A 14929-nucleotide genomic window follows, 5' to 3' on the forward strand; every position below is an offset into this window, starting at 1 on the left:
AGTCTGACACATCCCTAGGAGGATCCCAGGCTAAGGGTACAGCAAGGGTCTGGGGTAAGAGAAGAAAAACGTTTCAGAGTGGGAGGGGGCCACGTGGGCCAAGAGTGGATCCCCAGGTTTGGACAATGTAGGAACTCGGGAAAGCCCTTCAGCTGCAACACTCAGTCATTCCACTGACCTGCCAGATCCCATCAAAGCAAGATAGCTGGGGACCGGGCACGGTGGCTCATGCCTGTAATCCCAACACTTTGGGGGGCCAAGGCAGGCGGGTCACCTGAGGTTGGGAGTTTGAGACCAGCCTGACAAACATGGAGAAACCCCGTCTGTACTAAAAATACAAAATTAGCCGGGCGTGGTGGCACATGCCTGTAATCCCAGCTACTCAGGAGGCTGAGGCAGGAGAATTGCTTGAACCTGGGAGGTGGAGTTTGCAGTGAGCTGAGATCGAGCCATTGCACTCCAGCCTGGGTAACACGGGCAAAAAAATATATATATATATGGCTGAGGGGCTGGGTGCAGTGGCTCATGCCAGTAATCCCAGCACTTTGGGAGGCTGAGGTGGGTGGATCACTTGAGGTCAGGAGTTTGAAACCAGCCTGGCCAACATGGTGAAACCCTGTCTCTACTAAAATATGAAATTAGCCACACCTGTAGTCACAGCTACTCGGGAAGCTGAGTCAGAAGAATCGCTTGAACCTGGGAGGTGGAGGTTGCAGTGAGTTGAGATTACACCACTGCACTCCAGCCTGGGTGACAGAGTGAGACTCTGTCTCAAACAAAACAAAACAACAAAAAAAAAGAAAGATGGCTGAGGGGAAAGAGGGAGGAAGGAGAGCTCTGGCTGCAGGCCTGGAGTATTGGTTCCTGGAATATATGGTTTTTGGGTTTTTTTGAGATAGGGTCTCCCTCTGTCACCTAGCCTTGAGTGCAGCAGCATGCTTACAGCTCACTGCAGCCTCAGCCTCTTGAACTCAATTGATCCTCCCACTTCAGCCTCCCAAGTAGCTGGGACTACAGGCATGTGCCATCACACCTGGCTACTTTTAGTTTATTTTTTTGCAGAGACAGGGTCTCGCCACATTGCCCAGGCTGGTCTTGAACTCCCGAGCTCCAGGAATCTGCTTGATTTGGCCTCCCGAAGTGTTGGGCCCACAGGCGTGAGCCACTGTGCCCCAACAGAATATATGCACTTTAAATACTGACATCACTCTTAGTTGTCTGGGGGACCTTGCCTGATTTCTCAACCTCTCTGTGCTGGCATGAGCTGAGTGGAAATTTCTTGTTCTTGCTTTAGCAGGAAGTAGTGACACAGAGTGTATCAAGCCCATCACTCGGGAGGTGATGGACCAGGGAAAGTCAGAGGTGGCAGGGAACTGCAGCAGGAACTGGGGTCTGACACCACATTTCCACCCGTCTGGCTCCCACAGGGCTGAGTCAGCGCCACAGAGTCCTGCTGTCACACATAAGGATGATTCAGCCCCTCTCCACCTTTGGGTCTCTGGCTGTGAGCCTAGCCGGGATCTCAGGCTGGAGAGGAAAGTGATTTGTCCAAGAACTCATGGGACCCAGGCTCTCCTAACTCACACATTGATAGACATGACCTAGCACCTAGTGTGCTAGGCACAGTGCGGGTGCTGGGAGTGCCCTGAGCACGTGGCTGGTCTGTCTTTGCCCACATGGAGCTTAGAGTCTATGGGGCAAGGTAAACAGTTAATACACAGGGCAATTTCAGGGTGTGACAAATACTATGAAAAACTGAGTTGGGGTGAGGCAGGAGGGATGGGGATGCAGGGTTGGGCAGGGTGGCTGGCAAGGGCTTTTCGGAGAAGGTAATGCTTGAGCTGAATGACCAGAGGAGCCACCATGTGACTAGAGCAGTCCAGCAGAGGACACAGTGAATGCAAAGGCCCTATGGTAGGAATGGCTTCAGTATGATTGGCGGGCAGAGCGTGGCCAGGGCAGTTGGAGGGTGACTGAAGGAGTTCACAGGGCACAGAGTCTTCTAGGTTGTGGTAAGCAGAGTAGTTTTTTGCCAAGAGCAAAGTGAAGGTCTTCATCTGGGTCTGTGACTTCCTGGTCACAGTTCCACTGTGGACTTCTGATCCTCTTCTACCCTGGGAGCCTGGGCCACTGGGGCAAGCCCCTCTCTCCATGTGGCCCTAGCAAGGACAGAGTTGCCTCTCTGGGGAGGAATCATCACCATCAGCCATCGTGGGCAGTGAGTGAATCCATGGGGAACTTCTCACCATTGCACCCTCAGGGTTGGGCCTATGAGGAAAGAAACTTGAAGGACGAGGGCTGAGGGGGAAAGGCTCTGGCTCTGGGAACCCACTGCCTGTGTGAGTGAGGGGCCATGGTGACTGAGCATGAACCACTACTCCCCACGTCTGTCCAGGCTGGAGTGGCAGGGACAGGAGGGTTTGTGCTCAAAGGAGGCCCCTGGGGTGCAGGGCCACTACAGCAGCCCTCCTCCCAGCCCCTGGACAGGGTAGGCACTGAGGCCTAGAGCACCAGGCTCAGGGGTGATTTGGCTTTGAATCTGGAGCAGGGTAGACTGGGAAGGTTGCTGAGCTGTGGACGGATACCCTGGCATCCTGCCCAGGCCTGAGCCTCTGAGAAAAAGGAAAAAGGAGTTTGACATGGAGACCAGGGCAGGAGCACAAGCTGGTTCCCAGGCCAGTGCCCTACAGAGGAGGTGACTGTGGTGGGGATGGTCAGATGACCTTTCCGGCCAATGCAACATTTTGCAAAAAAGATCTTAGATGAGGGCTGAGTGTGGTGGCTCACACCTGTAATCCCAGCACTTTGGGAAGCTAAGAGGGGCAGGTCACTTGAAGTCAGGAGTTTGAGACCAGCCTGGCCAACATGGTGAAACCCTGTCTCTACTAAAAATACAAAAATTAGCTGAAAATCGCTTGAACCCTGGAGGTGGAGGTTACAGTGAGCTGAGATGGCGCCACTGCACTCCAGCCTCAGCAACAGAACGAGACTCCATCTCAAACAAAAACAACTAAAGATCCTAGACAGGAAGTGTGCCTTCTTACTTCCCCACAGGCTCACCCCTGCTACTGCCCCAGTGCTTTCTGCCACCAGCCTGATGCCTGAAGGCAGTTGCCTCTGAGATCCCAAGGGACCCCAATAGGACACTGCAGCATCTGCCCGGGGCCTGGGCTGACTTGACTTGGATTTGGAGGACATTCCAGCAAGGAAGACTTTGAGAGGTAAGAGTAGGTGGTCACAGCCCCGGCTCTGGAGGCAAACTGCCTGGGTTCGAATCCTGGCTGTGCCAGGAGCTGCCTCTGCACTGTCTCAGAGGAGAAAAACAGGCTCAGGTGAATGCTACACGGACATAATCATAATAAAATAATCATATTGAAAATAACTAATTTATTCGTTATCTGAATTTCCAGTGTCACTGGACATTCTGTGTCTTACTTGATAAATCCGGCAACTCTACCAGTTGAAAGGTGGGCTGCCTGACCCGAAGCCCCGCTTAATTTCCCTGCCCAACCCCCATTTCAGAAATAGAGACACTCAAGTCCGGACGGCCAGGTCGCCACTGCACGGTGGCCCCGACACCCTCTAGGTCAGTTTCCCCTGCGGCCCCAACATCCTCGCCCAGGCAGGACCCTGCTGGAAATGCGGGAGGACGGAAAATTGAGAGGCCGGAGCGGAGTCTGACTCCGCCCCGGCCCGGAGGCCCCGCCCCTAGCTGGAGGCCTCGCCGCCAGCCATTCACGTCCCGCCCCGTCCCGGCCGCGCAGAGCCCGCCCCAGGTCGCGCAGGCCGCGCCTGTAGGATCTGCCCGCGGCGCGCAGGCCCCGCCCCCGGCGCGCGAGTCTCCGCCCCGTCCTCACCGGCCCCGGCCCCGCCCCCGCCTCCGGCAGCTTGGTTTCGGCTTCCAGCCTCCAGAAGGGGCGGCCGCGTCGCCGCCTCCGCCCCGGGGATCCTGCTTCCAGCCCGGTCGGCCCGACCCGGAGGCCATGGAGCTCCGAACAGCGGATCACGAGCCTCCTGCGAACCCCAGCCTGCACGCCCGGTTAGCACCCGGCGGGGAGATGGGGCAGTGGAATCTGGAAGGGCGGTGAAAACCCCACGTCCTGCCCTCCCCCGGCCTCTCCATTCGTCCCCCGGTAGAGAGGTAGGAGGATGGAGGGGGTGGCATTCCCCGCTTCTGGCTCTCTCTGCCCCAGACCTGATTGGTGACCTTGAGCTGGGGGCGCCTCCTGGCTACCTCTTCTTCCCCATCTGCACAGTGGGGATTGGGTTGGCAAGCGGTCTCGCAAAGGTCGCTGATTCCTGCTCCTTTAGGATGGGGACATTGCCTTCCGGTGTTTGGAGACGTCAAGATGTTGGATTCCCGGGCTCCATGTGCTTTCACCCCGGCCTGTACCCTCCCCTGCCTCAGTTTTCCCCATAGCCTGGGACCCCATCTGCCTTACCCCTCCTGGCTCTGAGTTTCTGGGTCTTGGCAGGTGCCTGGCTCCTACCCCTTCCCAGTCCCAGCCCTGGAGACAGCAGCCCCCAAATTACTGAGGGACAGCGACAGCATGAAGGCTCCGGTAAGTGGTGGAGGAAAGACTCCCAGGGAATGCAAAGGCCCCGACCAGAGGAGCAGCTCAGCAGCCTCTCCACCCCAGGACCCGCTGCCACTTCTGACCTCCCTGCTGCGGTGCAGAGAAAGGCAGACTGGCCTCAAAGTCCAGCGCTGTTCTTGCAGACTGTGCGGTCCCAGGCGGGTGGCATCCCTTCTGTGGCGTCAGTGCCTTGCTCTCCCTGTAAAACAGAGGTAACGCTTACGATCTCACCAGGCGAGGCCTTCCTGGGACCGGGGGTGTGAAAGTTGAGTTCAGCGACTCTTGTCTTTACGCAAAAGCCCAGGGCTGTGGGAGAGAGAGCTGGATGTGGGGGGCAGTTCACCTTGACTGCCTGCGTCAAGGTCTCTGGTCCCTCATGGGCAGGGGAGCAGGTGCCAGGCAGAACTCCCTCCCCTGCACAGCTGGCCACACAGAAAAGACTTATTTTTAGAAGCTGATGTAGCTTATGGACAGAAAACGGTGGGCTTCAGGCAGGATGTGCTGGGGCAGTGGGGGTGATGGGGTGGGGGTCACTTTCCCACTTCTGATTTTCAGAGAGCACCAGCCAACTGCTCCATGGCTTCTGAAGGGTGGCCTAGGGACTTATGCCTTGGGTCTAGAAAACTGGAGCCCAGAGAGACACAGGGTGACCAGGGTGGCCCAGTACCCAGTGACTGACCCACAGTTCGGCCGCCACCAAGCCCCTCCCCTCCTGGGAGCCTTGGTGGGGGGTCCACTAAGTCTGCCAGAAGGGCCAGCCCCAGGCTGGGCCCAGGCCAGATGGCTAGAAGAGCTTCCTGGTTCTGATGGCCTTTGGCACATGGTTTCTGGAGGTGGGTGCCTCCAGGCGTCAGCCTTTCAATTATTAAAACCATTTCTTGAATGACCTTTCCTCAAATCTCCTTGTGCCTCTTGGCCTGCTGACCCAGATCCTGATCATCACCAGGGGACAGCCACTGAGTCAGCTGGGGTGGGGCGGAGGCGGGGCCACACTAGGCAGCCTTGGTCCTAGGCTGAAGGGGCTTGTGGCCCTTCTGAGGCATCACTTTCCCGTTGTCATGTGCACAGCACTTTACAGTATACAGAATGCTTTCACTGCTCTGCTCCCATAAGTTCACACCGTGGGCATTATCAGTCCCCAGTTTGTAAGGAGGAAACATGGCCAGAGGGACAGAGAGCCACAGGCCGCATAGTACACCCTGGCCTCTAGTTAGGAATATGGGCTTTCCAGCCGTTTTTTTTTTTTTTTTTTTTGAGATGGAGTTTCGCTCTTGTTACCCAGGCTGGAGTGCAATGGCGCGATCTCGGCTCACCACAACGTCCGCCTCCTGGGTTCAGGCAATTCTCCTGCCTCAGCCTCCTGAGTAGCTGGGATTACAGGCACGCGCCACTATGCCCAGCTAATTTTTTGTATTTTTAGTAGAGACGGGGTTTCACCATGTTGACCAGGATGGTCTCGATCTCTTGACCTCGTGATCCACCCCCCTCAGCCTCCCAAAGTGCTGGGATTACAGGCGTGAGCCACTGCGCCCGGCTCCAGCCGGTTTTTAAGGCCCCACTGTGCTGCTTCTTTGCTGTATGGCCTTGAACTACACATTTCACCCCAAATTGCTTTCCTTATCTAGAATGTCGGGATGATGACAGTGTTATCTCCAGGGCCTTATGTGCCCAGAGCTTGGCCTCCCCAAGTAAGGCCCAGTGAATGGAGGCTGGATTCTGTTGCTGTTCTAGGAGCTGCTGAAGTGGAGTCTAGACCCAGGAGGCCAGGTGCAGCTCCGGAGCAGCTTCTAGGATCCCCTCCCCACATACGCCCCCCATGGCCACTGTCTCCCTCAGGGTCGGCTCCTGCTCATCATCCTGTGCTCTGTGGTCTTCTCTGCCGTCTACATCCTCCTGTGCTGCTGGGCTGGCCTGCCCCTCTGCCTGGCCACGTGCCTGGACCACCACTTCCCCTCAGGCTCCAAGCCCACCGTGCCGGGTCCCCTGCACTTCAGTGGATATAGCAGTGTGCCAGATGGGAAGGTGAGTGGGCCAGGCGGGGTAGGTAGTGAGAGCTGGGCTTATGCCAGATTAGAACTTGAGCTTGGTCCCTCTACTCACCAGCCGTGTTATCCTGGCCAATCACATCACCTCTCTGAGCCCTAGGCTCTAAGAAGAAATAGGCGTTTTGTTTTGTTTTGTTTTGTTTTTGAGACAGTCTCGCTCTGTCGCCCAGGCTGGAATGCAGTGGCATGGTCTTGGCTCACTTCAACCTCTGCCTTCCGGGTTCAAGTGATTAGTGATTCTCGTGCTTCAGCCTCCCGAGTAGCTGGGACTACAGGCGCCCAGGCTGGAGCGTAGTGGCGAGATCTTGGCTCACTGCAACCTCTGCCTCCCGGGTTCAAGGGATTCTCCTGCCTCAGCCTCCTGAGTAGCTGGGATTACAGGCATGCGCCACCATGCCCAGCTAATTTTTGTGTTTTTAGTAGAGATGGGGTTTCGTCATGTTGGCCAGACTGGTCTTGAACTCCTGACCTCAGGTGATCCACCCACCTCGGCCTCCCACAGTGCTGGGATTACAGGCTTGAGCCACTGCACTGGTCCAGATGTTGTTTTCTTCCCCATTTTGCAGATGAGAGACTTGAGGCCAGTGACTTGGGCTCAGGCCACATAGCTAGGAGGGGTCAGAGCCAGGATTCAGGCTCAGGACCAGGGAGTCCCCCAGCTGTCCTGGGCACTGACGATCCTGCTTTTACTTAGAAACTGGGCACAGTGTGGGAGGGGCATGTGTAGGGGAGGGAGTGGCCTAAGAGTGATTCTGAAGAGCTGAGGCTCATGTTTACTTAACAAATACTTATATGACTTCCAGTCTGTGCCAGCTACTGTTCTAAGTGTTTTATAAAAATTTGCTCAAGCAATCCTCATAAAGACTTATTATGTAGAGACAATTAGGGCCTCAGAGGCAGCAACAGGAATGACCACAAATATGGCTGATGAGGAAGTGGGGGCTGAGTGCAGAACCTTAGCTCCGACACTGGGCATGACTGTGATATTGGTATAGTCACCCCTGCTGCCCAGCCTGCAAAATGGGTTAATAACAGTCCTTCGAGCCGATACCTGATCAAGCAAGGTTGCTGGATGTTCCTGGGGGAGGTGCAGGGGGTGGAAGCTGCGTGCTCACGCCCCTCCGTCTCTTTCTCCCTGCCTGCTCTGCAGCCGCTGGTCCGAGAGCCGTGCCGCAGCTGTGCCGTGGTGTCCAGCTCCGGCCAGATGCTGGGCTCAGGCCTGGGTGCTGAGATTGACGGTGCTGAATGCGTGTTCCGCATGAACCAGGCGCCCACCGTGGGCTTTGAGGCGGACGTGGGCCAGCGCAGCACCCTGCGTGTCATCTCACACACGAGCGTGCCGCTGCTGCTGCGCAACTACTCACATTACTTCCAGAAGGCCCGAGACACGCTCTACGTGGTGTGGGGCCAGGGCAGGCACATGGACCGGGTGCTCGGCGGCCGCACCTACCGCACGCTGCTGCAGCTCACCAGGATGTACCCCGGCCTGCAGGTGTATACCTTCACCGAGCGCATGATGGCCTACTGTGACCAGATCTTCCAGGACGAGACAGGCAAGAACCGGTGAGCCTGGGGCCTGTCTGCTGGACTCTCCCTGGCAGCTGGGGGCCTTCCTTCCCCAGGAGTCTCTTGTCCATCATAGGTCTGCTCCATCAGGCCTGGGAGGTCGGCACTCACGGAGGCAGAGGGGATGTCCTTCAGGAAACTGTCACACAGATTTAGATTCCGAAATTGTGTTGAGGGCCGTCGGGTCTTTTGAGCACTTGATGGGAAGCACTAGCCAGTGTGGGGAGGCACTTCTCTCTGCAGAGCAAGACTCCGTCTCAAACAAACAAAAAACACACAAAATTAGCCAGGCATGGTGGCACGTGCCAGTAATCCCAGCTACTTAGGAGGCTGAGGCAGGAGAATCACTCGAACCCGGGAGGCAGAGGTTGCAGTGAGCCGAGATTGCACCACTACACTCCAGCCTGGGCGACAAGAATCTAGCAGTGTGCCAGATGGGAAGGTGAGTGGGCCAGGCGGGGTAGGTAGTGAGAGCTGGGCTTATGCCAGATTAGAACTTGAGCTTGGTCCCTCTACTCACCAGCCGTGTTATCCTGGCCAATCACATCACCTCTCTGAGCCCTAGGCTCTAAGAAGAAATAGGCGTTTTGTTTTGTTTTGTTTTGTTTTTGAGACAGTCTCGCTCTGTCGCCCAGGCTGGAATGCAGTGGCATGGTCTTGGCTCACTTCAACCTCTGCCTTCCGGGTTCAAGTGATTAGTGATTCTCGTTAAGGGCACTTCTCTCTGCAGGGGATGCTCTAACTTGATCTCTGATATCCCTTCTGGATAACAAAAGTTAGAGGCTGGGTGCAGTGACTCATGCCTGTAATCCCAGCACTTTGGGAGGCCGAGGTGGGAGGATCACTTGAGGTCAGGAGTTTGAGACCAGCCTGGCCAACATGGTGAAATCCCATCTCTACTAAAAATACAAAAATTAGATGGGCGTGGTGGCACATGCCTGTAATTCTAGCTGCTCAGGAGGCTGAGGCAGGAGAGTCGTTTGAACCCTGGAGACAGAAGTTGCGGTGAACCGAAATTGAGCCACTGCACTCCAGCCTGGGCAACAGAGCGAGACTCTGTCTCAAAAAAAAAAAAAGGAACAGAGCAATAACAGCCCTCTGCTCACCAGGCACTGGGTGAAGCACTGTGCATTCAAGGTTTCATTTTATGCCATACCTAAAAGGGCACTCCTGACTCTGCCGGTCCCTCCTCCACACACCTGCTCCTCTGCCAGCCTCTGCTGCGAGCGCTTGGGAGATAGAAGTCAGCCTCTGGTGTATCCACCAGAAAATTGGGCTGTGCCCCTGGCTCCCCTTGTACCATCATCTGCCACATGCAATGGACTATGGGTGTCACCTTGACCTAAGCTGCAGGCTTCCCACTGCACCAGTCCTGGCCGGCCCGCTTGCATGAGCCAGCCCCTGCCTGCTGCTGTGACCTTGTCTCTCCTTCACTCTCCCTGTTCTACCCATACTGACTGGGGCTCAGATATCCACGCCTACTTCTACCTGCAGGCCTTTGCACGTGCTGTTCCCTCTCCCTGGAATGTTCTTCTCCCAGATCTTCTCCTGACAGGGTTCTCTTGCTACTCAGGTTACCTCCTCAGGGAAGCCCGCCCTGACCACCCCATCTGAAGGGGTGCCTCCCATGCTGGCATTCTTTATCCATTCCTTTGTTTCCTTGGCTTGGCAATGGTGTCACCCTCTGCCATCATCTTGCTTATAGATTTATAGATTTGTTTCCTTCCCTTGGGAATATTAGCACCAGATGAGGTAGGTTCAGTGCCAGCCCAGGGCCTGGGTGGTGCTCAGTTTGAATGAATGAACCAGCTCATACCTGCTCTGTAGAGGTCGAGGGGGGTAGCCCTCGGCTGGGAGGGTACCCAGGGCTGCTGCCTCTAGAGAGCTGAGGCTGGGGCCACCACCTAGCCCCTTGCTCTGAGTAGGGCATGGGGGCATGGGGGCAGGGGCGAGGCTGACAGTGTTCCCTCCCTACAACCACCTAGAATTTATCTCCACTTCATGGACAGGTCATGAGGCTCAGGAGAGGTTCACAAGCAAATGTGACTGATGCCCATAGCAGAGCCAGGGTTCAAGTAGAAGACCCTTTGACTCCAGACAAACCCCTACATCAAACCACTGCGCCCTGCTGCCTCCTGCTGTCTCCCAGGCCTGGTCCCTTAGATGAGGAGAGGATGTGGCCAGAGCCCCCACACCCATCATCGGGGTTTGCTCAAACCCTGCGAAGCGTAGCTGGTCCCAAGCCCCACTGGGTGCTGAGGAGGTGAACAGGCCTGGGTCTGTGTGCCACTCTGCCTGTCGCCCACTGCTGGCCTTGGGCTGGCTCTGCCCCCTCCCCAGACTTCCCCAGGGTCCCCCCAAGAGGTTGAGGTATGTGGTCCTGGGCTGGGAAGGTACCAAGTGCCGCTGGAGGCTGGAGTCACCATATGGCCCCTTGCTGATAGCATCCCCCCGACCCTCCCACACCCAGGAGGCAGTCGGGCTCCTTCCTCAGCACCGGCTGGTTCACCATGATCCTCGCGCTGGAGCTGTGTGAGGAGATCGTGGTCTATGGGATGGTCAGCGACAGCTACTGCAGGTCAGACCAGCCAGGCCAGGCACGTGGGGACGTGGGGAGGACTGTGAGCCCTCCCAGGCCTTAAGCCAGGGGATTTGGGAGCTGTGGGGGCACAGGGTGTGTGGGCTTCATGGTGGGTGACCATGGCACAGATACCCCTTGGGCACTGGGCCTTGGGAAGGAGCTCAGTGTCAAGCAGGCTGTCTTACAACCCCAGCGCTGCTGCCGTGGCCACAGGCTGGTCACGGGCCAGACATGCCATTCCGCAGAACCTCTGTTTCCTTATGCGGAAAATAGAGAAAAGAACCACATCTTCCTTGGAAGGTTGTTGAAACGTCTAGGAGGGAATAATCCTCAAAAGTGCTTCCCACAGTATATACCACTGATATGTGTGTATCGGTGATATGTTGCATACACATTTTAATTTTTGATATTAAAATGTCATTGTGACGTTAAGTTCAGATATGTTTATGGTATGATTTGGTACCATTGTGATATTATTACATTTCTTTTTTTTTTTTGAGATGGACTTTTATTCTTGTCGCCCAGGCTGGAGTGTAGTGGTGCAATCTCGGCTCACTGCAACCTCTGCCTCCCGGGTTCGAGTGATTCTCCTGCCTCAGCCTCCTAAGTAGCTGGGATTACTGGCACGTGCCACCATGCCTGGCTAATTTTGTGTGTTTTTTGTTTGTTTGAGACGGAGTCTTGCTCTGTCGCCCAGGAGGGAGTGCAGTGGTGCGATCTTGGCTCACTGCAACCTCCACCTCCTGGGTTCAAGAGATTCTCCTGCCTCAGCCTCTTGAGTAGCTGGGATTATAGGTGTGTGCCACCACACCCAGCTAATTTTTGTATTTTTAGTAGAGATGGGTTTTCATTATGTTGGCCAGGCTGGTCTCGAACTCCTGACCTCATGATCCACCTGCCTTAGCTTCCCAAAGTGCTGGAATTACAGGCATGAGCCACCATGCCCGGCCTAATTTTTTGTATTTTTAGTAGAGATGGGGTTTTACCATGTTGGCCAGTATGGGCTGAAACTCCTGACCTCGTGATCTTACCGCCTCAGCCTCCCAAAGTACTGGAATTGCAGGCATGAGCCACCATGCCCGGCCTAATTTTTTGTATTTTCAGTAGAGACGAGGTTTCATCATGTTGGCCAGGCTGGTCTTGAACTCCTGACCTCAGGTGATCTACCCACCTTGGCTTCCCGAAGTGCAGGGATTATAGGTGTAAGCCACCACGCCCAGTCTATATTATTATATTTCAATATCATGGAAACTAACGAATTCAGAAAAGGTCACCCATTTTCACCCCATTCTCTTTGAAATGGGTTTATCCAGTACATGGGCAAGGTAACAGGTGTCCCTGTGCCCCAGCCATGGCCCTGGCCACACAGCTGGCCCCTGTGATGCTGATGGGGAGGTGGGTATGCAGGGCTGGTGGCTCTGTGACGTCGGAGTGAGGGGCCCCTCCCTCACCGGGAGCCCAGCACCACTAGCAGGGTACTTTGCAGTCTCCGTCTCTTGATCTATACACTTGTTCTGGAAAATGGATGTGACCATCTGCATTTCACACATGGGCTCTTGCGGTCACAGTGTCCATCTCTGGCCCAGAGTCATCCAGCTTGCAAGAGGCTGAGCTGGGACACAAACTCTGGCCTTTGGGGTCTGCTACTCCCCTCTGTGTCTTGGCCTCCCCAGGGATCGGGCATGGGTCTCCATGAGCCCATGGGGCCTGCTGAGGGGTGGTCGAGGTAGGAGGCAGTGTGTAGCAGGAGGGAGGTGGGTTCTGTCCCACACCAGCCTGTTCCCCACCCTGCAGGGAGAAGAGCCACCCCTCAGTGCCTTACCACTACTTCGAGAAGGGCCGGCTGGATGAATGTCAGATGTACCTGGCGCACGAGCAGGCGCCCCGAAGCGCCCACCGCTTCATCACTGAGAAGGCGGTCTTCTCCCGCTGGGCCAAGAAGAGGCCCATCGTGTTCGCCCATCCATCCTGGAGGACTGAGTAGCCTCCATTGCCCTGGTGGCTGCCATGCCGTGCGATGTCCCATCCTGGGCCATCACACTCCACAAAAACATTTAATTTATGGATCCTGCCTCCTGTCACGTGCCAGGTGGACCTGAGGTTCCTTCCTGCCCCTTTCTGGTGACAGTTGGAGCCATCTCAGGCCTCATGACTTGAAGGAGAGTGGAAGGGGGACCCCTGTCTCCACCTCTACTTCTTGAGTAATTCATGGCATTTGGGGGCTCACCCCACCTCCAGGTCTGTCAAGTGGCCTTTGTCCCTGGGGTTGATGGTCCCCTACTCACCAGCATCATGACCTTGTGCCAGTCCTCGTCTTTCCTCCCCAGCCACCCCTACCACCTTTTGGTGCCACACTTCTCAGGCCGGTCACCCTGGTTGGGGCAACCGAGAGCCTGGGGTTTGTTGGGTGAAGGGGCCTTGGAGCTGTGACTGCCAGGGCTGTATCACGAACGTACGGGTAAACGTGTGTTTTCTGGACACTGTCTCTAGTCTGGTCATGTGTCTAGGGGTGGAGATTGGGGCCTCTCCCTGTCACAGCCACAGAAGTTGTTGACTGGAATCCCTGAGGCGCTACCCAAGCACGCACTGGCTGGGCTTCAGTTTCTTCCCCAACAACCTCCTGCTGGTGGCCCCAGCCCAGCCCCTTCCCCAGCAGGTCAGGGCTCCTCTGGGGGCTGGTCCTTTCATTGCTCTGGCCCAGGAAACTGACCTCAGGTCAGAGGCTTCTTTGGGAACCCCGCTCTGCACACAGTGAGAGGAGAGCCAGGGCCAGGAGGAAGCGACTCCGAGTGGGAGGGAAATTCCTGCACCCGAATTGCTCCTGGGTCAAACAGCAAGTTAAATTACCCATTAAATCTGGGGTTGGGCCCAGAACAGTGGCTCACGGCTATAATCCCACTGTTTAGGAGGGTGAGTCGGGAGTGCTGCTTGGGACCAGAATTCAAGACCAGCCTGGGCGACATGACAAGACCCCGTCTCTACAAATAAATAAATAAATAAAAGCAGGCCAGGTGTGGTGGCTCACACCTGTAATCCCAGCACTTTGGGAGGCCGAGGCGGGCAGATCACTTGAGGTCAGGAGTTTGACACCAGCCTAACCAACATGGTGAAACCCTGTCTCTACTAACAATACAAAAAATTAGCAGGAGGTGGTGGTGCATGCCTGTAATCCCAGCTACTTGGGAGGCTGAGGCAGGAGAATCGTTTGAACCCGGGAGGCGGAGGTTGCAGTGAGCTGAGATTGCACCACTGCACTCCAGCCTGGATGGCAGAGCAAGATTCTGTCTCAAGAAAAAAAAAAAAGAAAGTAGGTTCGGTCTCCCTGCAAAACAGGAAGGCAGAGAGCAGCCCAGGGCGGGTGCTGTGGGAGTCTAGCCCTGGCTCAGCCCGCCCTTTCCTCACCTGTTAAAGTGAGAAAAAAAGACCCAGCAGCGAACTCTTGCCATCCTCAGAGGAGGGCTGGTGCTAACCCGTTTTACAGATAAGCTGAGGCCACTCAGCTGAAGCCAGACAATTGTGGAGTGGCTTGGCCAGGGTGCAATCCCGGGTCTGAGAGCTGAGCCCAAGGACCTCAGCCCTGCACTTCCGGGCTGGAGAGAGCCCACAAGCATCACCCCTCCAGGCATCGCTACTTCATCTGGGGTCTGGGAGACTCAGGGAGGATGGGGCCAGGGCCTTGGGCTGTCAGTTGGGATGCAGCCCTGGGTTCTAGCTGCCAGCTCCAGGGGTCAGGGCCCTATGCAAATGCTCTGCTGTCACCAACTTGAAATATTTAGTCTTTTTTTATTTTTTTTGCAAGAGGACTTGCATTTCATTTTGCACTGGATCCCAGAAATTATGTAACCAGTGGTGCTGGGGGCTTTGCGTGACCTGGCACACTCTCCCTCCCACGCCTGGCTTTCACAGAATGGGCTGGAGGCCTGGCACTTGGTTCACAGCACTGCCTTTGTGCGCTGCCCGCCCCATCACCACTGCCCAGTGCCAGGCGGGCCCAGAAGGTTCTGCAGGCATGGGACGGGGGAGGAGAGCCCTGATCTCCCGAAGCAGGGAGCAGGCTGGCAGCAAACCACAGCACAGAGCGAGGGGCTCTGAGCAGGTGTCAGGCATAGGTAAGGAGGTTTCTGGGCTCAGAGGGAGGGCCCTGGAGTCAAGGCCTGGCT

At 55.9% G+C, this 14929-nt stretch overlaps 1 protein-coding gene across 5 annotated transcripts; it reads left to right on the forward strand.

Moving 5' to 3' along the window:
* The first annotated feature begins 3937 nt into the window (after positions 1-3937).
* Positions 3938-13247, forward strand: ST6GALNAC4 (ST6 N-acetylgalactosaminide alpha-2,6-sialyltransferase 4). 5 transcript variants are annotated; one of them, XM_012458074.3, is made up of 6 exons: positions 3938-4141; positions 4476-4562; positions 6414-6599; positions 7773-8185; positions 10659-10766; positions 12564-13247. In XM_012458074.3, the coding sequence occupies exons 2-6, from the start codon at positions 4551-4553 to the stop codon at positions 12751-12753; spliced, it is 909 nt and encodes a 302-aa protein (XP_012313497.1). In that variant the 5' UTR covers positions 3938-4141; positions 4476-4550; the 3' UTR covers positions 12754-13247. The 5 variants fall into 5 exon arrangements, with proteins under 5 accessions (XP_012313497.1, XP_064233753.1, XP_012313498.1 ...); XM_012458075.2 differs by having other exon boundaries at positions 3939-4039; XM_064377683.1 differs by lacking the exon at positions 4476-4562.
* The last annotated feature ends 1682 nt before the right edge of the window (positions 13248-14929 follow it).

The sequence above is a fragment of the Aotus nancymaae genome, unplaced genomic scaffold, assembly GCF_030222135.1.
Source record: "Aotus nancymaae isolate 86718 unplaced genomic scaffold, 86718_ANA_hifiasm-v0.15.2.pri h1tg000003l, whole genome shotgun sequence".
In the NCBI taxonomy this organism is placed as follows: domain Eukaryota; kingdom Metazoa; phylum Chordata; class Mammalia; order Primates; family Aotidae; genus Aotus; species Aotus nancymaae.